Source organism: Sorex araneus, chromosome X (assembly GCF_027595985.1).
Source record: "Sorex araneus isolate mSorAra2 chromosome X, mSorAra2.pri, whole genome shotgun sequence".
NCBI lineage: Eukaryota > Metazoa > Chordata > Mammalia > Eulipotyphla > Soricidae > Sorex > Sorex araneus.
The window spans coordinates 266687420-266709720 of NC_073313.1; the positions used below are offsets into that span (position 1 = coordinate 266687420).

The window sequence follows — 22301 nt, forward strand, 5'->3', positions numbered from 1 at the left end:
GGGGACCCGGGGACCCCACTCGGACACTCTTGGCCAGCAAGGCTGGTGGTTCAGTCCTAGGATGCAGCGTTACTTGGGCCCTTCCCCACAGTGCTCAGGCCTCGGTCCTGACTCTGCTCGGGGGACCTAGTGGTGTCCGGATGAAACCTGGGTCAGCTGTGCACAAGGCAAAGGTGGAAATTCACACCCACCGGCAGCCTAGAGGCTTCGTAAAGGAGAGTCAACACCTGCAGAAATAGAAACTCCAGCAGGAGCGACTGGCAAGGGTCAGTCGCCATTCTCCCCCAACAGCCAACAGCCTGGGGGGGCTTTGCAGACCACCCATAGGACCGGCATCCCACGGAGGGAGCCCGCCCAGCACCCATGCCCAGGGCCCCGCAGGGAATGGCAGGGATGCAGGATCCCCCACGGGGAGTGGGAGCAGCGCAGCCCCCGCACCCGGAAGTCGTGTCTGGGGCCAGGGAAGACGCAGCGTGGACGGCCAGTGTGGAGCCCAGCCTGGGAGGAGGGGCACGAGGGTCAGGCACTCCCTGGCCTTCTGGAAAGTAGAACCAATGGGCATGTGAGCCCCGACGTGTCCCCTCCCACTCGGGATGAGGAGCCCTCTTGTTGGCCACGCCTGGGCACTTGAAGCATTTCCGGCGGCCCTGCTGTCGGGGCCGTGTGGCGCTGGGGCAGGCCAGCCCTGCTGCCCTGCACTGGCCACTGGGCGGGGGACACCTGCCTCAGGCAGGACAGCTGGGGGTGCGGGGGGCATCACGCCCCAGACCGGACCGTGACCAGAGATGCTGTGGCCCCCTTGTCCTGACACACCGGGCAGCTGTGCTCCCAGGATGCGTGTCAGGGACAGTGCAGCTGGGGACCAGCGTGTCCTGATGTCTGGGGAAGCACTGGGGAAGGGGGAGCGTTGGGCAGGAGGGGCTGGGGGCCTTGTGCAGGGGGGCGGGGGCTTGTCTCACATGTGGCCGCCCAGGCTCAGCTCTCAGCACCGCATAGGCTCCCGAGTACCCCACGAGTGATTCCCTAAGCACCTAGAAGTGATTCTGAGCACAGAACCAGGAGCAAGCCCAGAACACTGCCAGGTGTGGCCCAGAAACCCCCCTGGGAGCCCCCCAATATTGCTGCTTATGCCTGCGGGGGTGCCGAGGGGGAGGCTCTGCATGGAGCCCAGTGCACATCTGCGGTGTCCCTGGTGTCACCGGGAAGGGTGTCGGGCACCCTCGGACTGAACATTTGATGCTGGCTGCTAGCTTCTGTCTAGACAGGCTGCGGCAGCCGACACCCGGCCTTGCTGTCCAAGCCTCCCTCCTGTGGGTGGGCGCTGGCTCCGAGGGTCCCGGTTCTCCTCCCAGCCACGTCGCCCGCAGGAACACGGACTGCTGGGCAGAAAGGGGGCAAACTGTGCTCATCCATGCAGCTTTCACAGCCTGCACAGCTTCTGGAACATTCTGTGTACAACTTAAACACGTATGGGGGTGCTCTCAAGCAGTGCTCAGGGGGCCTGGGGACCACTTCCAGCAAGACTCAGCCAAGCACTGTTCAATGCTCGGCTCCGTGACGCAGAGCTGGGGGCCACAGTGGTGGGACTGGAGCCTCCTCGGGCAGGCAGGGCTCCAGCCCTCTGAACCAGCTCCCCAGTCCCCAGGGAAGGCCTGCTCTGACCCTGGGCTGGCACGTTCCTCGGGGGTTGACTAAAGAAGGCAATGCTGGGGAGACGGAGCGGCCGGGCCCGTGCGTGTGTGGCAAACAGCACGGCTAGGAAAGTGCGCTCAGCCCGTCACTGTGGAAAGGGGGCGGGGGCGGGCACTGTGGGAACGGGCCTGGGGGTAGCGGCTGGCCGGCCCGCCCTGCAGTCTCAGGGCAGGATGCCGCTTCCAGACACTCCACAGCAAACCGGCTCCTCTCGGGGTGCTGAGATGCTCCCCACGGGGAGGGGTGTGTGTGTGTGTGTGTGTGTGAGTGTGAGTGTGAGTGTGTGTGTATGTGTGTGAGTATGTGTGAGTGTGTGTGTGTGTGTGTGTGTGTGTGTGTATGTGTAGGGCGTGTGTCTGGCCTTCCAGGGGGTTCAGTGCCAGCCTCCTGGCCCAGGCATGGGCACTGCCTGCCCCGCCCAGGCCTCAGCCTGCCGGGCACTTGCAGGTTCTGCTGGCCAGTGGCCTCCCCTTCCTGCTTCTCAGTCCAAATCAACCTACAGCCTCTGGGCCGGCCTGGCCCGGCATCGGCCCGCCTGGGTGCGGGGCGCTGGGTGCAGGCTGACCCCACTGGCTTCCCTCTGAGGAGGAACGACCTGTTCTCACCCGTGGCGCGTGGCCTGTGCTTCTTAGAAAAACCTCAACTGTTCTGATCTTCCTGCCCAGGCGGGCGGCGCTGGCTTCCAGCACACATTTGCTTCTGAATGAAGAAGTGAATATTCAAAGGAAATGAGCAAGGACATGAATATTTATCGAGTGTATTTCCAGAAGTTTCCTGGAAGCCTCAGTAGGGCTCTCAGCTGATTCTTAGGTGTGCCGGATGGAAGGGCATGTGCCCTGCACCTCCCCCCACCCCATCTGTGTGAATCACTGAGGGAGGGGCCCCAGATGGCACGTTCGGGGTCACACTGTGTGGGGGGCACGTTTTAAGAGGAGCCTTCCCATAACAGCCGACATCACTCCGCAGCTCCCAACAACCCCCCAGACTTCTTGCTGAATCCTTGGTAAAGCAGCTGCCTGGGAGATGTGCATGTGTGTCTGCGTGTGTGTCTGTGTGTGCCTGTGTCTGTGTGTCCATGTCTATGTGTGTGTATGTATGCATGCATGTCTGCCTATGTGTGTCTGTGTCTGCATGTGTTTACATGTGTCTGTGTCTGTGTGTCTGTGTGTGTATCTGTGTGTCTGTGTGTATGCATGTGTCTGCGCGTGCATGTGCATGTGTGTGTCTGCGTGTGTTTGTGTGTGTCTGCATGTGTGCATGTGTATGCATGTGTCTGCGTATGTGTCTGCATGTGTGTCTGTGTGTGTCTGCGTGTCTGCGTATGTGTCTGTGTATATACATGTGTTGTCTGTGTGTGTCTGCTCGTGTGTGTGCATATGTGTGTGTGCCTCCGTGTGTGCCTGTGTGTGCGTGTGTGTCTGTGTGTGTGTGGACGCTGTGACTGCGGCGTGGGGAGGGGGGTGTGAACACGCCCTGATTCTCTCTCTGCAAGCTCACCGGGCATGTGGGGCCCAGGACCCAGCTCTCTCCTGGCATCCTCCCCTTCTCTCCCTACTCCTGTTTAGCCCAGAACTGGACCAGGGATGTTCTGGCTAAATGGGGCCCGTTTCCACACCTGCTGTTGTTTGGGGGGAGGGGTCGTTGGGTCACACCCAGCGGTGCTCAGGGCTTACTCATGGCCCTGTGCTCGGGAATCACTTCTAGGCACTTGAGGGATCAAAGATCACTTTCTTGGACCATGTGGTCATCAGCCCCCTGGGGTCATGTGGTAAACCCTTGATCACTACTGCGGCTTGAAAAAAAAGATGCGCCTATGTACAGCTGATGGAAGACCAGGGCTGTTCTCTTGGGGTTTCTGTGTTCGCACTTGTGTGCACAGTGTAATGACAACATCTCTATGGATAATAATGTACAGCTGTGTGCCCAGTGCTTCCGCTGTGGGGATAGTGGCCCTGCATGATCCTGGTAATCCTGAAAGTAGTGCAGCCATTTGAGAAAGAACCCGGGCTGGGGTTGGGGGTCAGAGGGAGAATGCACCTGTCAGGTCCTGGAGTCCATTCTGGGCATGGAGGGAGCGAAGGAAAAGGAAGGAAGGAACCGAGGGAGGGAGGGAGGGAGGGAGAGAGGCAGGGAGGGAGAGAAGGAGGGAGGGGGAGAGGGAGGGAGGGAGAAGAGAAGGAAAGAAGGAAGGGAGGAAGGAAGGAAGGAAGGAAGGAAGGAAGGAAGGAAGGAAGGAAGGAAGGAAGGAAGGAAGGAAGGAAGGAAGGAAGGAAGGAGGGAAGGAAGGAGGGAAGGAAGGAGGGAAGGAAGGAGGGAAAGGAGGTAGGAAGGAACTGGGGGAGGGAGGTATGTATTTGCACGTGCAGCTATGTTATTGGGAAGAAAAGCGCAATCCCCCAGCCCAGAGACGCTTGAGCCAAGCCCACCGAAACCTCCCCCCACCTAACAGCACCTCCCGCCTCTGTGCACTGGCTGGCCAGGATGGAATTTTCTGGATAGCGCCTATGATATCATATCACCCCCTCCCCAAAGATGAGATAATCAGCCCCAGACCTCTTCCCTCCCCCAGGGGCACATTACCTAAGCCTGAAACTATTCCCGCTCCCCTCCTCTTGCCCCCTCCCTGCCGAGCACCCCGCATTCCATACCCCGCCAGACCGCTCCTTGAGGGTCCCTCTGCCTGCCAAACGCGCTCCCAGCAGATCCTCCACGGAGACACGCAGACGCTGAACACGAACCCATTTGGATGTTTGCTCTGTAACAACCCAGATGACGTGAAAACACACTCTTGCATCCCACACAGATGTCACGCACGTGCACGCTCTCACACGAAGATGCTGAGTGGTTTCTGGGAAAATCCCTAAGAACATGCTATGTACCCCGGAATCTTGGCAGCAGATATGGAATTGGGGGGTCTGATGCCTACCGGTCACTTTCCACATTTCCCTCATCCTCTGGGTTCTGGCCGACCAACGTGCATGCCTTGTGGATTGGCAAACAAGCCGTGGATGAGACAGCTGCTTTCCCCAGAGTCGATATCTGAGTTCTAAAGGACTCTAGTTATTAATTTCCCGTTGTTGTGTTTTTATTTTTGTCTCTGGAAGGTCTGGGGTTCCTAACTGGCCCCGGGAGAATGAATGCCACAGGAACAGGTTGATCAAACGGTCTGCACGCCCACTGCTTTGCTAGCCGCCTGGCTCTTGGGGTGAGAGCTAAGGAACATAGGCCTGGCTTTGGGGGACCCCCGCTCTACACAGCCTAGCTCCGTAAACTCTTCTCCCTGGAGACAGGTTGGTGGCCACCGCACGCCCAGGCGCAGGGTGGAGTCGCCGGGAACAAATCCTTCGTTTATTCTCGATGCAGTGTCCACGCCAGCCAGCTCTGAATCTGAGTGATTCATAGGGACTCTGCCTCTGGTGCTCACCGGCCCCTGCCTTCCCTGTCTGGATTCCAGCCTTCTGGTGGTGCCAAAAGCGGCTGGAGGCTGGAGAGCTTTCCATGTTTTGTGCCACTTGTGGGGTCCCGGGGGAGCACTTTCCCTTCCCCAGCTCCTCTGCCTGCTGGCACGTCCTCCTCCTCTTTGTTTTTTCCAGGTTTGGGCCACGCCCTGCTGCGCTCAGGGCTTCCTCCTGGCTCTGGGGACAGGATCCCCCCTGGCAGTGCCTGGGGGGTATCCTCTGTGGTCCCGGGCATCAAAGCCGAGGTGGCTGTGCAAAGCCAAGTGCCTTCCCAGCTGAGCCATCCCTCTGGCCCTGCAGTGGCTCTAGGGGCATTTAGAAAGAAACCCATTTAGGGGGGCTCGTCATTCGAGTCACGAGGACTTTAGAAGGCCGCTCAAGGCCAGGTCTACTCGCTGCTTTAAGGAGCGCGCTCATTTAAGAAACTGAGTCACAGAGAGCCAGGGGCACACGAGCCCTGCAGGCTGTCTCGGTCAGTGCCCCGAGCATGTCCCCAGTCCACGGGCACTCGGCATCCCAAGCTCGTCTCCGAGGCTCAGGTCTGACTCTAGGCGCGGAACCCGCCTCCTTTGCAGCACCTCGGGACTAATCCCTTCCCGGGAACACGATGTTCCGCACACAGGTGATCCCGGAACCCGAAAGCCAGTCCCTGCTTCCTTCTGAGCCCTAGATCTTTGACTTCCTGTCTCCTGACAATTCATCATGGGCTTCAAACCGAGGGTTAGGGAACCAGCTTAGGAAGCTTTTATTAGACAAACACATGGTCGGTTGGTGACAATGGTACAGAACAGACGCTCTCTAAGGTCACCTAGAAACTAAATGGGAGGTAGAGTCAGATCTGGGCTAGAGAGCACGGGGGGGGGGGGGGGGGGCCCCCGCGGGGGCTAGGCATTTGTCTTGCATGTGGCAGACCCCATTTCAATTCCCACCTAGGAACCCTCAACCTTGCAGGGAGTGATCCCTGAGTACAGAACCAGGAGTTTCCTTGAGCATCGCCAAGGGTGCCCCTCCCCCACCCCCACAAAAACAAAACAAAACAAAACAAACTAGTAACATCTGCCTGGCTAGGTAATAATCAGAGACCCAGGGAGTGGGTAACTGTTACTAATACAGCAAATGTAAAGTTGTCTCCCCTTAAACAATTGTGGTTTCTACCCGTGCTGCATCTCGGCTTTTGAATGCTCGGGTTCCCCAGTCTTGTAAGGAAGGGGTCTCCCACTGGGCAGGGGGCTCCTGGTCAGTACCCAGCAGGTCCTTCAGAGCTGCGTCTCCGCACTGGCCGTCCGTCCGTCTAATTCTGGTTCTACCACTTTCCGGTGCCCGGAGCAGGCGGGTTGCAAGTTTCCGTTTATTCTCCCCGTGAAATGCGCTAAAGAGAGCAGCCAGGCGTAGGATTATGAGGCTTAGGAGCCGGGTCCGCGGAGAGCGCGAGGCACGCAAGCGGGCGCCGCGGTCACTCCTGGTCATTTCCTCGGCGCGTGCGGGCGCTGGGACCCGGCGGGCCGGCTGGAGGCCCCTGACTCCGCAGCCGCGGGCGCCGCGCGGGCCCGGCGGGAAGTTCTCGCTCCGTCCCTGCAACTTTCTGCAGCGTCCAACGGGACGGCCCGTCCCCGCCCGGCGCACCCTACCCGGGAGCTGGCTCCGTGCAGCCCGGCGGGCTCCCGGGCACGCCCCGGTTACACAAAGGGGCCCCCAGGGGGCTCCCGGGCCGAGGCGGATCGAACCTCATCCCCGGGCCCCGCGAGGGAAGGGGCCGGCGGGCAAGGCGCGGGCGGAGGCAGGAACGACCGCGTCCAGGGCCGCGCGGCACCGGAAGCCACGCTCGGGGCGCCGCAGGGCGGCCCGCAGCCCCGACCCGGAGGACGCGCGCGAGCCGGAGACTCCGGGGCGGGATCCCCCGGGGGCGCCGCACCCCGCGCGCGCCGGCCCCGCCCCCGGAGGCCCGTCTCCCCTTGGCAACGCTCGGCCCCGCCCCCTGCGCGCTCGCAGGCCCCGCCCCCCGCCCGTCCGCAACTCCCTACTGGGCGGCCCTGCGGAGACCCCGCCCCCCGTTCTTCTAAACCCCGCCCCCACCCTCTCTTCTCCGCTTCGGCCTCGCCCCTTGCCTCTGAGAGGCCACGGATAGGTCCCGGGCCCGGGCAGGCCCCGCCCCTTCCGCCCCGCCTCTCGCCGCCGCTCGGTCCCGCCCCCTCCCCGTCCCGCTTTTTCCCCCTCGTCTCCGCCCCCGCGCCCCGCCCGCGGCCCCAGACCCCCGCGGCCCGGCCGCCAGCGCCCTCCCGCCGCCCCCCGCGCGCCCCCGCCCGTGGCCGGGACCCGCCCCGCCGCCCCGCCCCGCCCCCGCGCGGGGACCACCCTCCGCCCGCCGCCCGCCGAGGCGGGGGCCGCGCGCTGCTCCGGGCGCCGCCGCTCCGGGCCCCTGTGCGCGCCGCTGCCGCGGGACCGCGGGGCGATGCCGGCCAGGTAAGGGGCGCTCGGGGGGCGGGGGCCGCGGGGCCGGCCAGGTAAGGGGGCGCTCGGAGGCCGGGGGCGCCGGCCGTTGTCTACCAGATAAGGGGGCGATCGGGGAGTCGGGGGGCGCGGTGCCGGGCAGTTACGGGGGCGCGGGGCCGGCCAGGTACGGGGGTGCGGGGCGCGGGGCCGGCCACGTTAATGGGGCGCGGGGCTCGGTGCAGACCAGATGAGGTGGAGTTGGGGGGCTCCGGGGCGCGGCGCCGGCTAGGTGACGCGGAGTTGGGGGGCTCCGGGGCGATGCCGGCCGGGGAAGGCGAGTTGGGGGGCTCCGGGGCGCGGTCCCGGCCAGGTAAGGGGGCGCGGGGCGCGGTGCCGCCCGGGAGAGGCGGAGTTGGGGGGCTCCGGGCGGCGCCGGCCGGCAGAGGCGGCGCGGGGGGCTCCGGGGCGATGCCGGCCGGGGGAGGCGGAGTTGGGGGGCTCCGGGGCTGGGCGGGCGCCTCCTGCCCGGGCCCCGCGGGGCTCCCTCGGCCGCCGGCTCCGGCTGCGGGCAGCGCGCCCGTCGCTCGCGGCTGCTTAAACTTGTTGGTGACGGTGCATATTTCAACTTCTTGGGAGATCCTGCCTTTGTTCCGCGCGTCGGTGGGTCCTGTTTCCCCGAGAGCCCGGCTGGTGGCGGCGCGGCGCGGGGGGCTCCCGCGGGGGGTCCCGGGCCGGCCCGCGGGGCGCACCCGGGGCTGCGGGGCCTCCGGCGCGGGGCGCGCGGCGCGGCGCGAGCTCCGCCGTGTGCAAGTTGGTGCAGCGGGCAGGCGCCGGGTCGGGGACTAAGTTCGCCCAACTTTTGTCCTGACCACCCCCCAGCAGCGTGTGCAGCGGGCAAAAAGGTGGGAACAAAGAAACAGCCTGAGGCAGGCCCCAGCCAGCCCTGACCCCTGGGCCCCCCGCCCGCCTCGGGTGTTTACATTTTTGGGGCCACAGCTGGCCCGGTTCACCTCTAAGGTACAGCCAGAGCCAGCCCAGCCGCCCGCCCCGACCCCAGCGCCCTCCTGCACGCCTGTGAGCGACTTGCTCACTCGGGGACCCCGCCGTGACTCCCCTCCCCAGGGGGCGGCCCTGGGCCTGGCCCCTGCCTTGTGGTTTGGGGATCTTGGCCTCGTAAAAGCCAAGGTAATGGTTCCCAGTGCCGGGTCTGCATCCTCGGCTGCTGTAAAAATTAATGGGTGGTTTGCAGCGCGTTTGGGCTCCCCGTGCGGGCAGCGGCTGTACTTTAGGGGCTCCCCTGCTTTCTGCTCTCCACGTGGCTGCCCGCGGCGCCTCCTGACCAGGAAACAGGCTCCAGGAATGCTCTGTCCTTGCTTGTTGGCCTTTTTCCTTCTCCCCTTTCTCTGGTATGGGGGACTCGCACCCAGGGCCATGCCAGGGGCCAAGTGCTCTGGGGCGGAGTCCCCACGTGCAGACTTGGGGAAGTCTGCAGGACCCCCAAGGCCTCCCTGATCCCCAGCTCTGTGCCCCCCGACCCAGCCCAGGCCCTGTGGGTTTGGGGGTGCCTGCACTGACCCCCTGTGTGCACTGAGGTGGGCTCAGTCCCGGTAGCCGGCCTGCTGGCCGCCCGGCCCGGGGTGTCAGGGTGGCTGTCCTTCCTTCTGGGACAGCGACTGGGAGGAGTGCCAGGGCCTGAAGCCCACTCCCTCCGCCCCCCCTCCAAGTCCCCAGGCCAGCTGCGCGCTCAGGACCCCCACCAGGGGGCAGCCCCCCCTCCCCGTGCTCCTGGCTCCCTCTGTCCCTGGGTAGCCGTCCGCTTGGCCCTGCCTCCCACCCGCACTTTGATCTGCCCGGTCCTGGCAGCCGATCACAGCCTGAGCTGGGGGGGTGGGGGGGAGATGCGGAAGGACCCCCAACGTCAGCCGGACGGCGTTTGGGAGCTGAGGCCGGACCCGGTGGGCTCTGCCCTTTCCTGGCGAGGGGCCGAGGGGGCGGCGGGGGCTTCCCTCCCGCTCTCCAGCCCCCGGCCTGCTGCAGTTGGCCAAGACTTTGTTCTCATTCAGAAGCCGTTTCTGGTCTGGTGCCGAGATGGGCCGAGCCTGAATGCTGACCGGCCTTCGCACCTCAGGGCGGCCGCCCGCCGTGAACCCCCCCTGCCCCTTCAGTCTGGGCGCACAGGACCCCCCTTTCTGAGGAGGGGGCTTGTGACCCCACAGAGTGTCGGCGGGAGGAACGGGGGACCCGCCTGACTCCCCTCCCTGGTGTGGGTCCAGCCTGGGGCTGCGGCTGCCACGTGCCCTCCTTGTGCCCTCCTGGCTGCTCCCAACCCCGCCTGAGCTGTGCCAAGTTGGAGAGTTTTCCTGAGGGTAGGAGTCTGGGTCTGCAGGGGGAGGCCGGGCTGGGGGGGGGGGGCGCAGGTTGCCTGGCCCCCAGGCTTTGGCAGGCTCAGGGAGCAGTTCCCGGGCCTGGAGCCTTCCCAGAGAGCCGCTGGCCAGCAGGGCCACCACGGGCATCTCCCCCTTCCCGCCGTGCCTCTGAGGGTCCCCATAGTGGCCCGCCACCAGCCACATTCTCAGGGTCTTGGCTGCTCCCAGCCGCCCCAGAGGGTTTGTGCCCGGGGAGGGGTTTTGTCCAGGAGGGGGGTCTCTCCAGGGGAGGGGTCTCTGCCCCGAGGGGTCTGTGCCGGGTGTGGGTGCAGGGGTGCTCTCCAGGGGAGGGGCCTGTGCAGGGGGGGTTTGCTCTCCAGGGGAGGGGCTGTGCCGGGGGGGGGGGGGGGGGTTGTGCCCAGCAGGGGTCTCCCAGGGGAGGGGTCAGTGCCCAGCTGTGGGAGCCCAGCAGGAAGGCGTCCCTCCCCCAGTCAGGGAGTGTGGGGGTGTCGGAGGAGTTTCAGTTGAGGGTGAAGCTAGTCCAGGGGTCACAGGCAGGGATCTGTGCGGGGAGGGGGCCCGTGATCTCTCCCTGCACACGAACCCGCAAATCTCCGGAGCCCTGGGGGCGTGGGACCCTGTGTGGTGCTGGGCGTCGAACCCTCAGGTGCCTTCCCCTCTGCCCTGTGGCCACGGGTTCAGGTGACTCCTCCCTCGTGGCCTCCAGCAAATGCTCGAGCTGGGGTATGCGGGGGCTCAAGTTTGGAGACAGCCCCTGACCCCACCGGGCCTCTGGGAGCATTGGGGCAGGATGGATGCGGGGTTGCGGTCTCTGGTCCCTTGCACGAACAGAACAGCTGCCCCGTGAGGCCCGGGGCCTCCCCCTGCCTGCAGGGAAAGCTTCTTTTCTTTTCATTGGGGGGGAGGCGGGGGGAGAGCTGAGACCGGGAGGTGGGGGGCGTGGGGGGGGCTTGTGCTAAGTGCGAGGGACAGCGCCAGCTGGTGAGGTCCTGAGCACAGAGCCAGGAGGGAGTGAGTCCCGAGCACTGCAGGTGTGGCCCCCAAACTGGGGGCCGGGAGCAGAAGAAGAGAAGCTGTCGCTGGTGAGGTCAGCGGAGGCGCGAGCGGCCCTCGCTAATGAGCTCACTCTTATCTGCCGGCTTATCTCCGGGGCTGCAGCCTGCTGGGCCGCCCCGGCAGGAAACGTCCCATAAAGGGACTGAGCCTCCAGGTCCCTCCTCGCCCCGCCCCCCCTTGGAATGTGGAAGCGGGATGCCGAGCTCTCTCCCTCTCCTGGTGTCCGGCTCCGGGTTCCTGGGTGGCCTGTCCACCCACTCGCCGAGGAAAACCAGAAGTTCCGATGGCCAGTGGCCGTCACTGCCCTCGACCCGCTCCCCGTCCTTCCGCACCCAGGGGCAGTGCCAGGTGTCCGCTGTTTGACTTTCCCCGCTACCTTGGTTTTCTTTTCTTTTCTTTCCCGTTTGGGTGTGGGGTGGGTGCCAGCGGCCTGACCCTGCGGCCCCTGTCCCCCCCCCCCGTCCCCCCTCCCCCCCAGCCCAGAGCCGGCTCCACCCTCACAGCTGCTTTCAGAATCCTCTTTACATCTTCAGCACCCCAGAGCTTTGAGTCAAAGACAGTTAAAACCGGGTGCCTTGCCCACCTCAAGCCAGATCCTCAGGGGTGTATGAGAAGGGAGTTGCTGGGTGTGTGTGTGTGTGTGTGTGTGTGTGTGTGTGTGTGTGTGTGTGTGTGTACATGCTGGGGAGGTGTTGGGCTGGATCCTTGCTCTGGGGGAAAGTACACGCGCGCGTGCGCGTGTGTGTGTGCGTGTGTGTGTGCGTGTGTGTGTGTGTGTTTGTGTAGGCAGGTGTCTGGGGCTGGGGGAAAGTGTGCGCGCGTGTGTGTGTGTGTGTGTGTGTGTGTGTAGATGTCTGGGGCAGGAGAGAACAGGGTAGGGGGATGGGATCCAGGCCTCTGCCACCCCGAGGGCTGTGTCCATCATTCCCCAAATGGCCCTTTTGCTCTCCCGGCCTAGGTGGCCGCTGGGTGGTGGCTGATCCGGGCTGTCAGAGCAGAGGGCCGGGCGGGGCGGGGCGGCCTCCCGGGACCACCCAGCTGAGAGCAGTGAAGGTCCCGGGGTCTCGGGCTAGTCCTGTCCCCTGCTTGTAATGGGCTTTGACTTTGTGAAACGGTGGGGGGCTCTTTCCGGTGGCGGGTCCGGGGGTCTCCAGCAGCACCCAGGCCAGCTGGGCGCAGGGGCCTGGGGGTGCAGCGGAAGGGGCCCCATGTCGATGACCCGGGGTCGAGCAAGGGCCCTGTGAGTGCGGCGGCGGGGACATTCCTAGAGGCAGAGTAGAGGGAGCACTCGGAGGGCCTGGCAGAGGAAGGGCCGAGCACTGGGGGCCACCAAGGAGGAGCCCGGGGTGGTCGGATGGGTCGGGCAGGGGGACCCGGGGCGAGGGAAGCAGGTGGGGGGGGGGACAGGGAGCAGGTGGCCCAGAGGCGCGGGGGCCTGGGGCGTTGGCCCACCCGCGGCAGCCCGCTCCCCCTGCGTGTCCAGGAGGGGTGCCGGGTGGGCTCGGGAGAGCGCGGCGACTTCCTGGGTGTGACCATGGCCGTGCAGGCCAGGCGTGGTGCCCACGCACGCCCCTCAGTGACGCCTGTCCGTCCCTGGCACACGTACCTTGCGAGCTGGAGAAGTTCAAGTTTCAGGTCTTGTGGCTTCTTTGAAAAAATCAGGACCAGCCCCGGTGTGGCCGGGGTGACTCCCGGCCCTGTGCTCAGAGGCTGCGCGGTGTCCCGGGCTGGAGGAGGGTCCACGGCCTCCTGCCCGGAGTGTGCGCGGCCCACCGAGATCTCCCAGCCCAGCGTTGGCATCTGGGCGCCGGCGCCTCAGCGTGGTGCTGTGAGGGGACACGCGGGAGCCTCACGCGGAACCTCTCGGGTCACTCGGAAGGCTCTCGGGTTGGGGGGCCACACCCGGTGGTGCTCCTGCCTCTGCACCCCAGGGTCGCTCCAGGTGATGTTGGAAGACACCGGGGGGCACCGGGGACAGGACCAGCGTCTGCAGCGTGCAAGGCCCGCCCGAGCTTTACCCACTGTGCTTTCTCTCCGGCCCCCGCGTCCTTTTCCATTTTCCCCGAGTGCGGTGCTCTCTTTCCAGTCCCGTGTGTACCGTGGAACTTCTGAAGTGCCGCCAAAATTGTGGGCGTGGTCTGTGGCCACCTGGGCACCTGTGTCTCGAGGACCGGCCCTGAGGAGGTTGTGCAGACAGGCCCCGGCCTCAGTGCCTCGGACCCTGGCCTCACCTTTCCGGGCACTGAAGGGCACGTGTAGAGCCTGCGGTTGTCCCAAACTGGGGAGTCCTGGGCCGCTGCTGGCGGGGGGTCTGTGCCTCAAGCCGCCCTCCCTGGCTCCTTCGGGCTCCGGGCCTGTGCCCGTGGCTGCCCCAGGAGCAGCTTTCTGGGACTCGACCGTGCCCCTCAGAGGGGCTGACATCGGGCGGCCCCACCTGGACCCCTGAGCACGCTGGGGCATCTGGGGTGTTGCTGCACGGAGCAGCGGGGTGGCGGGGGTCTCCGCCCTGAGGGCCGGGAGGGGGTGGGGAGGGCTCAGGCCAGGCCCAGCCCTGAGGAGAAGCCGCTCCTGGCTGGGTGCTCCCAGCAGCAGTGCTGGGACTCGAACCCTGGGCCTCGCTCAGGCCAGACAGGGGCCCACTGGCTCTGGGCCGAGTTCCCGGGGTCCCTGCGCCCGGTGCCCAGTCTTCAGGTTGCCCTGATGCCCTGGTGGAGCCCGGGAAGGCGGGGGTGGGAGGGGCCCGGCCAGGTCTGCTGATCCCGGGGGACAGTCCCGGGGCCCCTGCAGGTGTCCAGGTGCCCGAGGAGGGACGGGCCCCGCGCAGCCCTGGGGGGGCGCCCACCACTGAGTGGGCCAGCAGCCGGGGGCTCCCGGGGCCGGGCGGACAGTGTGCGGGCGAGCCCAGGGGCCCGGCACCCTCGGGCGTCCTGCCCACGGCAGGAGGCCGCGGGTCCTGCACTGCAACCCGAGCCGGGATCTCGGGCGCAGAAGTCCTGGGAAGGGGCTTCCAGAACATTCCCCCGGAAAGCCAGCTCGTGTGGAGCGAAATCCCTTTTCTGTGCAGGAAGGAAGGGGGTGCGGGGTGGGAGGCGGCAGGGGAGACCCCCCCCCAGCCAGGGGGTCCCAGAGCGACCTTCTGGGTCACTGAGCGACCTCGCCGTCCTTGGAGGTGTCCAGCCGTCCGGGCCAGGGGGGCTCCTGGGGGTTGCGGGCTTGGTTGGATTTCCGTGTGACCTGCACCGACCCCACTAATCCCACTGCTTGGGGGGGGGAGGGGAGGCGTCTGGAGAGGCACCTGGCAGGGACGCCCAGCTGTCCGCCCTGGTTCAAGGTCGAAGGGACCGAGAGGCCTGAGCGGCGCCGCCCACACCGCCTCACCTGGAGGTGTCCGGCGCCCTGCTGGCCCCAGGGAGCCCGGCCCGGCACTGCAGGCAGGCCTGGGCGTGGGGCCCGTGCCAGCAGCTGCCCGAGTTGGTCTGTTGCCTGCCCGTGGCGCGGTGTGGAGGGCACTGGGGGCGGGGGCGGGGCGGGGCACGGGGTGTCGGTGGTTTGCCGTGGGGATGAATCCCCAGCGTGGGGTGGTCACCTGCTGCCCCCCTCCCCACCGTCCTTCACCTGAACTCAGCAAAGGGCATTTCAGTGTCCAGAGGGAGGGGAGGGGAGGGGAGGGAAGTGGGGGCAGTGTGCATTTGCTGGTGCCCACGTGAAGCCCCAGCACCGGGGTCCGCGAGGCTCCAGCCGCTGCCCCACCGGGACTCGGGGGCCACTGAGCGGCTGTACCCCCGGGGTGCGCGGGGCACGCTGGCCGGGTGGTGCGTGTCCTGCAGCGCTGCTGATTCCCGCTCTCCTGACCTCCCGCTTGGTGCAAGCTCAGCGCCCGGCTGTGCTCCCAGCTGTGCCAGAGTGCTCGGGTGTGCCAGAGTGCTCCAGGTGTGCCAGAGTGCTCCGGGTGTGTTGTGAGTGCTCCAGGAGTGCTGGGAGTGCTCCAGGTGTGCCCATGTGCTCCAGGAGTCCTGGGAGTACTCCAGGTGTGCCCAAGTGCTCCAGGTGTGTTGTGAGTGCTCCAGCTGTGCCGCCTGCCCTGGGGCTGTGTGGGCCCCTCCTGCCGGCTCCCAGCTGGGCAGCCCAGGGTTCCGGCAGGGCACGAGTCCCAGGGTGCTCGCAGCACCTCCTCCTGGGCCCGCTTTCTCTGCTCCATTTCCTGTGCGCCCCCGGGCCTCCCTGGGGTGCCTCCTGCGCCCCAGCCCTCCCCGAGACAGTCCCCGTGTCCCATGGCGGCTCCGTGCCGGGCGGGGTGCACTCTGCCTTTGCGAGGCCCGCCCCTCCCGCCTCCTCGCGCCTGCCCTGGGCCTTCCTGGGGATGTGCTGCCCGTAGCCCCCTTTCTCCCTGCCCCGGTTCCGGCACCTTTGGCACCTGGCAGTGGCCTGGCCTCATCCTGGCTTCCCGGTGTGGCTTCCCGGTGTCGCTCACATCAGAATCACACGTGAGAGCCGGAGGGAGAGCACCGTGGGGAGAGCACTGGCCTCGCATGTGCCCCGCGAGGAGGGAGCCCTGAGCACTGCCAGGAACGGCCACCTGCCCAAAACAACAAAAACTCAGTGAAAACAAGACTCCCATGTGGGGCCACACCTCCCCCTCCCACGAAATAAAGCGCTGGGGGTGGCCGGGCACGGCGAGTGTCTGCGCTTGCTCCAGCCCCCCCATCCTCGCCCGGTGCTCAGGGTCGCAGGGTCGCGGCTCCGGCCTGCCCCTCCCCGGGACTCTCCTCTCCCTGGGCGGCTCCTCCCTCCCGACAGCTCACCTGAGGCTGAGAGAAAGTGCTTTTGTTGGGCCCAGCTGGCTGGGCTGGCCGAGGAGCCAAACAGGATGTGGGCTGGGCCCCTCCCCGCAGCCCGGGGCCCCGCGTGTCGCCCAGAGGGACAGAGCCCCCAGCCCCCAGTGCCCGTGACCTCATAGTCCTCCAGCACCCGAGGCCTCAGGCCCCTGCCCCCCTGCCCCCTGGCCCACAGCCCCCGCCCTGTTGGTCACCAGGGCACATCTGAGCACCCGAGTCCGTCTATCCGTCCGTCCGTCCGGGAGGAGCCCCCGGCTGGGCTGAGACACAGACCGGGCTCCGCCTGCCTGGGAGCTGGTGTTTGTCTGCTGGGGGAGGCCCGTGGCCCCCGGGGGACAAGCCCGAGCTCCTAACCCCTGCCTGGGCTCGGGTGATGAGCGGCTTTGGGGACAGCCCGCTCTCGTCCCTGCCGAGGAATAGAAGGGCCCCACTGGCCTTCCTGGGGCCCGTCCCTCTCGCCGTGTGTTTGGCCCAGCAGACGCGGCCTTGCACTCGGGGGACCCCACGCCTGCGTGTCCTCTGGCTGCTGGGGCGCCCGCGAGTCTCGGGTCCCGAGACCCTGAACCGGTCACTGCCCCGGCAGACCCCGTCTCTGTGGAAATGGGGCCGTGCACGTGCCCCGTGCATGACCCCCAGCCCCCCGGGACCCTGTGCCAACCCCCCCACGTGGCCGCCTGCTCCCAGGCCTCCCGAGGGCAGCGCCCAGCCAGGCCTGCTTCCCTGGCATCGGGGCTTTCGAGGCAGCCCGGGATGAATGTGGGGGGAGGGGCCCTCAGTCCCCGCGGTGCCACCCGAGGTGCCACCCGGCATAGTAGCACACGCCCCCCGCCTGCCGGTGGCTCCCGTCTGCTTTCCCGCGGGTGGGGCCGGGGTAGCCGGGGGCCGGCGAGGGGCCCCGCCTGCAGGCAGCTCTATCTGGGTCAGCCTGCTGTCCTCGCGTCTGGCCGGGCACTGTCCGAGGAGGTCCGGGCTCCCGCGGCCCCTCTCAGCCCGGAGGGTCAGTTCCTGGGGGAGGGGTGTGTGCGTACAGCCTGGCCGTGCCACGCCCGCTCCGTCCCCGATTCCCCGGCAGTCGGGGGCTCTCCTGGGGGCCTGGCGGGGGCAGCGGTCACTGCTGCCCTTTCCTGCCGTCCACCCCCGCCTCCTGCTGGCCTTCGCACGGGAGCCCCTGATTGTGGCCGCTGCCCATTTTCCGGCTGGTCAAATTATAGGCGTACTTGGGATTTCTTTGAAAAAAAAAAAAAGAAATTGGGCTGGTGTGGTAGGGGCAGAGGCGGGAGGATCGTACAGGGCCTGAGCCCCGGGTTCGAGTCCCCCAGCACGGCCAGGGCCGTGACCCTGAGAAGCGTGTGCATAGTCTGGGAGCGCCACCGGGTATGGCCCAGGTGCCAGGGGAAAGCGAATAAATAAATGCCCATTCCTGGCCCAGCGCTGGGCCGGGCGTGTTCTGGGCCCGCCTGAGCCGTCCCGGGGTGGGGGTCCCTGCCACGAGCCCCCCTTTCCTGTTGGTCTCAGCACAGTTCGGAGAACGGGGCGGGTGCTCTGGGAGGGTCCCACCGCCCTGTCCCCCGCCCCCGCTGACCGCGTGGAAGGAACCCGGGTCCGGGTCGGGCGGGCCGGCCGGCGCATTCCTGGAGAGAGTTAAAATTAGACCTCGGCCGGTTTCCTGCCATTCAGCGGAGCCGGGCTCGTGTTTGTTTGCACAAGGATTCTTCTGGAACTCTGGGGCTCGGACGTGGGGTCTGGCCGCCAGGGGGCCCACCTGTGTCCATGCCAGCCTTGTCCCAGCCTTGTCCGGGCGCGCCAGCCCCCGGGAGGGCACGTGGGCATGCGTGAGGGACGCAGACAGACCCTGCTCTGTCCCCCTGGGGGCCCCTGGCCCCGCCTGGCTCGTGTTCCCCCCACCCCGCCCCCGTGCCCGAGGCTGGGACTTCCCGACGCAGGTGCAGCTGTGGCCAGAGGTCACTCACCTCTCGGCCAGGGCTGTGAGTGGCCCTGGGGTGTCGGGTGGGCCTGGCCCCTGGTCTGGCCCCTGCCTGGGGGTACATGTGGCCACACCTGGGGGCCACTGCCTGGGTGACCCCTTGGCCCCAGGGTCAGGGGCCGAGCTGGAAGCGAGTCCTCTGCGCGTTCCCGCCCCCTCCGAGCCCCGGGGTGACCTCACTGTCCCAAGGCCTCCCTTCCGTGGGGGCGGGGGTCCCCAGCCTCCGAGCTTTGGGGCGGGACTGAAGGAGGCCGGAGGAGGGGGGAGCACAGTGAGCTGGGGGCGCATTCTGAGTGGGGCACAGCCCCCGTGGGGACCCCTGAGGGGAGGCAGCAAGGTGCTGGCCCTCCTGCTCCCTGCCTGGACAGCGGGTTTCCGGGGCTCCTCAGAGACGCGCCCAGCCCCCCAGAACAGCCGGGAGCCCCCTGGGAACCTGCTCCGTCTCCTCCGGGCCGGCTGCTCAGGGGCGGGTGCTGAGGGCGGTGCTGGCAGGGGCCCCCAGGGGCCTCCAGGGAGGCCCTGTGGCTGTGAGCTGTGGCCGGCTACATCCGCCGTCACTGTCCCCTACAGAGCCCGACGGCAGAGGAGGGAGGGCCGCCAGCGGGGGCGGAGCAGGGCCCGGATCCTGGGGGTCTCAGGGGCCACAGTGGGAGCCTCCGCCGGCCCCAGGAGCTCCCGGACAGGCCCCAGGTTGGCAGCAGTTCTGAATGCACAGTGGGGGGGTGTCGGCATATGCCCTGGGGCATGGGGGTTGTCAGCACAGGCCCTGGGGTATGGCGGGGGCGGGGGGGGGGGGGTCAGCACAGGCCCTGGGGCATGGGGGGTGGGGGGGTGTCAGCACAGGCCCTGGGGCATGGGGGGTGGGGGGGGTGTCAGCACAGGCCCTGGGGCATGGGGGGTGGGGGGGTGTCAGCACAGGCCCTGGGACATGGGGGGTTGGGGGGTGTCAGCACAGGCCCTGGGGCATGGGGCATGGGGGGGTGTCAGCACAGGCCCTGGGAGCGGGCGCCTGGCCCTGGCACCGCGGGTCCGGGCTGCAGACAGTGGCAGCTCGCGCCCGCCTGGCCGGGCGCCAGGAGATGGTCTATTTTTAAGGAGCAAATGCCATGGCCGTCGGGGGGCCCTTTGCCGGGCCTGGATTTAGCAGAGGCTGAACGTGTCTGGTGAGTGGAACCGAGTCGCTTCCAGGCCTTGCTCCAGGGCTCGCTCCCCCGGCGGCCCCCCACGCCTTCCCGCACGCAGCCTTCAGCTCAGTGGGCCCCACCTGAGGCCACGGCGCAGTCTGGGCAGGGGGTGGGCCCAGAGCAGGAGCGGGGGTGGGGGTGCAGCGGAATGGTGAGCCGCAGCTATGTGTGCGCACCTGTGTGTGTACACGTGTGCTCACGGTCTCTGTGATGAGGATGTCCGTACATGTCTGTGTACACGCATGCTCATGGTCACTGTGGTGGGGATGTGTGTGCATGCCTGTGTGTACACGTGTGCTCATGGTCTCTGATGAGGACATGTGTGTGTGCCTGTGTGTATTCACGTGTGCTCATGGTCACTGGTGGGACGTATGTGCACGCCTGTGTGATGAGGGCATGTACATCCCTGTGTGTACACGTGTGCTCATGGTCACTGTGTGCATGCACATATTCTCCTGGTCACTGTGCCAGGAGATGTGTGTGATGTGTGCCTGTGTGTTGGTGTGTGTACATCTGTGTGAACAGGCCTGTTCACATTACCTATGTGCATGCATACATCTGTGTGTACATGTATGTACCTGTGTCTTCATGTGTGCATGTGTGTGTGAGTGCCGGGGCTGTCACCCCAGGGTGTCCCCATGGGAGGAGCAGGGCCTGGCTGAGGAATTGGGGTCCTATGGGGGGCTGCTGACTGGTGTGAGGGGACTTGCTGCGGCGCCCTTGCAGCCCCCGTCCTGACTGCACGCAGAGGTGAGGGCAGGGCCGCCCAATCTCGAGGCCTGGGGCCCGGGGAGGGGGCGGGGGCTGGCGCCGCTGCTGGGCCTGGTGCCCTGCGGGCATCCGTGCTGCCCACCACCACGGCGCCCAGGGGGGCCCCTTGGGGCTCTTTGCTCCGTGCTGCGTGTGTCTGGGGCCTGGAGGACACCGGCCGTCATGCACCCGCACGTCGTGCTGACCGTGGCGGGGCTGGGGTGGCGTGATCCCAGGGTGGCCGTGATCCGGGGACAGCTGTGATCGCAGGGTGGGGACCACGGTCTGGAGGGACTGTGATCTCAGTGGCCGTGATCACCAGGGCGGCTGTGTGTGGTCTCAGGACCGGCGAGGGTCTGTGGAACTGCTGGTGGTGAGTCTCAGCGCGGCCCCCTGCGGGCTGAGCTCGGGGGTCAGAAGCTCTGGCCCACCTTCCTCCTGCTTCCAGTGTCCAGGGGCTGCAGGCCACTGGGCTTCCCGGGCGGTTCCTCCCCCCCGAGGGCCCTCCCAGTGTCGGCGGGATGACGCCAGGCCCCGGCAGGCCTCCAGGCGAGCTCACCCCGGGGGAGACCAGCGCCCACCGTGGGGCGCCCCCATTCCTGTGCAGTCCAGTGTGGCGCCTGGCTGGCCGGCCCAGCCCGGGGACGGGCGTGAGGACCCTGTCCTGGGTGAAGGTCCTTGCTGGCACCATGGCTCCAGGCCACTTCCTGAGTGACCAGCTGGCAGAGGTGGGGTGGGGGGCACCTCGCTGCCCCCTCCCTCCCGTGATGGGCGTGACACGTCCAGACCCCAGGGTCGGGTCCTCTAAAGCACCCCTGACCCGGCCCTGTGCAGACTGCTGAGGGTGCTGGGGGTGGGGAAGGGCCCGAGGGGCGGGATGGAGGGTCCAGGCCCCCTGTGCCCTGCGGGCGGGCACGGCCGTGGGAGGCCTCAGGGAAGCAGGGCCCGTGCTGAGTCGCAGCCTCTGCCCGGCTCCCTGTGGGGACACGCGGCCCGGGCTCTGCCGAGGCCGGCAGCTGGTGGCCGCGGTGGGCGAGCCTGAGGCCGGGCCTGGGACACGACCTTGGCCCTGCCGAGCTGCTTCCAGAAGCTTCCTGATGTTTCCCAGACAGCAGCGGCTTCCCTGGGCCTGGGGTCTGCTCCCTCCTCCTGGGCGCCCCTCCCAGCCCGGCCCGCCCACCCAGGCCCCGCCCACCTGGGCCTGAGCCTGCACCCCGGCCACCTGCGGAGACGTCCCGAAACCAGCCAGGCAGCGGCTGTCCCTGGCCGGGGCGGACCCGCCTCCCCACAAAGGGGTGATTCTTACCTGCCAACAAAGGCGCCGGGAGGAGCTGGTGCCGGCCCTCTGGGCAGCCTCGTCTGTGGGCTGCCTGGCCCCGGCAGGAGGCACGTCCCCTGTGTCCCCTCCGGCGAGGCCGCGGGTGGCGTCCACGCCGTCCTCCTGTGCAGCCGGCGTGAGTGCAGGGGCCATGCGCTGGCCAGAGTGGGGCTGGCCCTGGAGAGGGACATGGGCCCTAGGGCTCTGGAGCTGCGGCATGGACACAGGCAGGCGGGGAGGAGGGTCCCGGGGAGGGGGCAGCATGCTAGGGGGGGTGGGGGGGGCGCTGACCTCGCTCACCTGGGGCCCAGAGGGGAAGAGCTGCACAGTTCCAGCGCACGGAAAGGGAGAAAGACAGCCAGGGACTGCCCCGGCCACACACGGGCCCGATACACTGACCACACACACACACACACACACACACACGCACGCGCGCGCGCGTGCACACATGGGTGTGACATGCTGACCAGCCACACACGGGCCCGATACACTGGCCACACACACACACGGGTGTGACATGCTGACCGGCTACACACGGGCCCGACACGCTAATCACACACATGAGTGTGATACGCTGACCACACACATGAGTGTGATACGCTGACCACACACACACAGGTGTGACACGCTGACCGGCCACACACACGAGGCCCACATGCTGACCACACACACGGGGCCCGATGCGCTGACCGCACACACAGGTTGAGACGCAGGCCGACCAGTGTCCAGTCACCCTCCCTCCCTCCCTCCCTGCCCGGCGCCCTGGGCGGGGGCTCGGGCGTGTGCTCCCCGTCTCCCGCCCGGCCGGCGCTACAGAGCACCCACATTCCTCACATGCCGGGGCCGGCCCAGCCCCTTAGTAGCGGACCCCACGGTGGGGCCCGTCCAGCACGGGCCCGAGTGGCCCTGAGTGGCGTGGGCCGGGTGGGAGCCCGGAGCTCCTGGGCCTGGCACAGGGGCGCCCTCGGGGGAGTCCCTGCTGAAGGCCGCGGGGGGGCCGGCTCTGACCCAGAAACAGTTCGCTCAGGCCCGAGTGCGGGCCAGGTGGACACGCACACCTGCCGCACCTGGCACCCGGGAGGCACGTGAGCCTGGTCTGTGCCCCCCCCCCGCCGCACTGGCCGCCAAGGACAGGCTCGCGCCCCGGCAGGGGCCACGTGGCGGCTGGACGAGCCTCTGGGGCCCTCTGAGCCCACCGCGGGGCCAG

The 22301-nt window shown here is 67.3% G+C and overlaps 2 protein-coding genes across 3 annotated transcripts in view; one reads left to right on the forward strand and one right to left on the reverse strand.

Annotated features, from left to right (window-relative positions):
- The first annotated feature begins 7504 nt into the window (after positions 1-7504).
- SH3BP4 (SH3 domain binding protein 4) overlaps positions 7505-22301 on the forward strand; it is a 31117-nt gene continuing 16320 nt past the window's right edge. For both annotated transcript variants that reach the window (XR_008627251.1, XM_055120539.1), the window contains exon 1: positions 7505-7610. The gene's annotated coding sequence lies outside the window, so the exon portion shown is untranslated. The remainder of the gene's footprint in view (positions 7611-22301) is intronic.
- LOC129399886 (uncharacterized) lies at positions 7691-21247 on the reverse strand. The gene is made up of 3 exons (XM_055121289.1): positions 21083-21247; positions 20972-20998; positions 7691-8335 (listed from the first exon to the last, which is right to left on the reverse strand). Exons 1-3 carry the CDS (start codon positions 21245-21247, stop codon positions 7691-7693), a joined length of 837 nt encoding a protein of 278 aa, XP_054977264.1.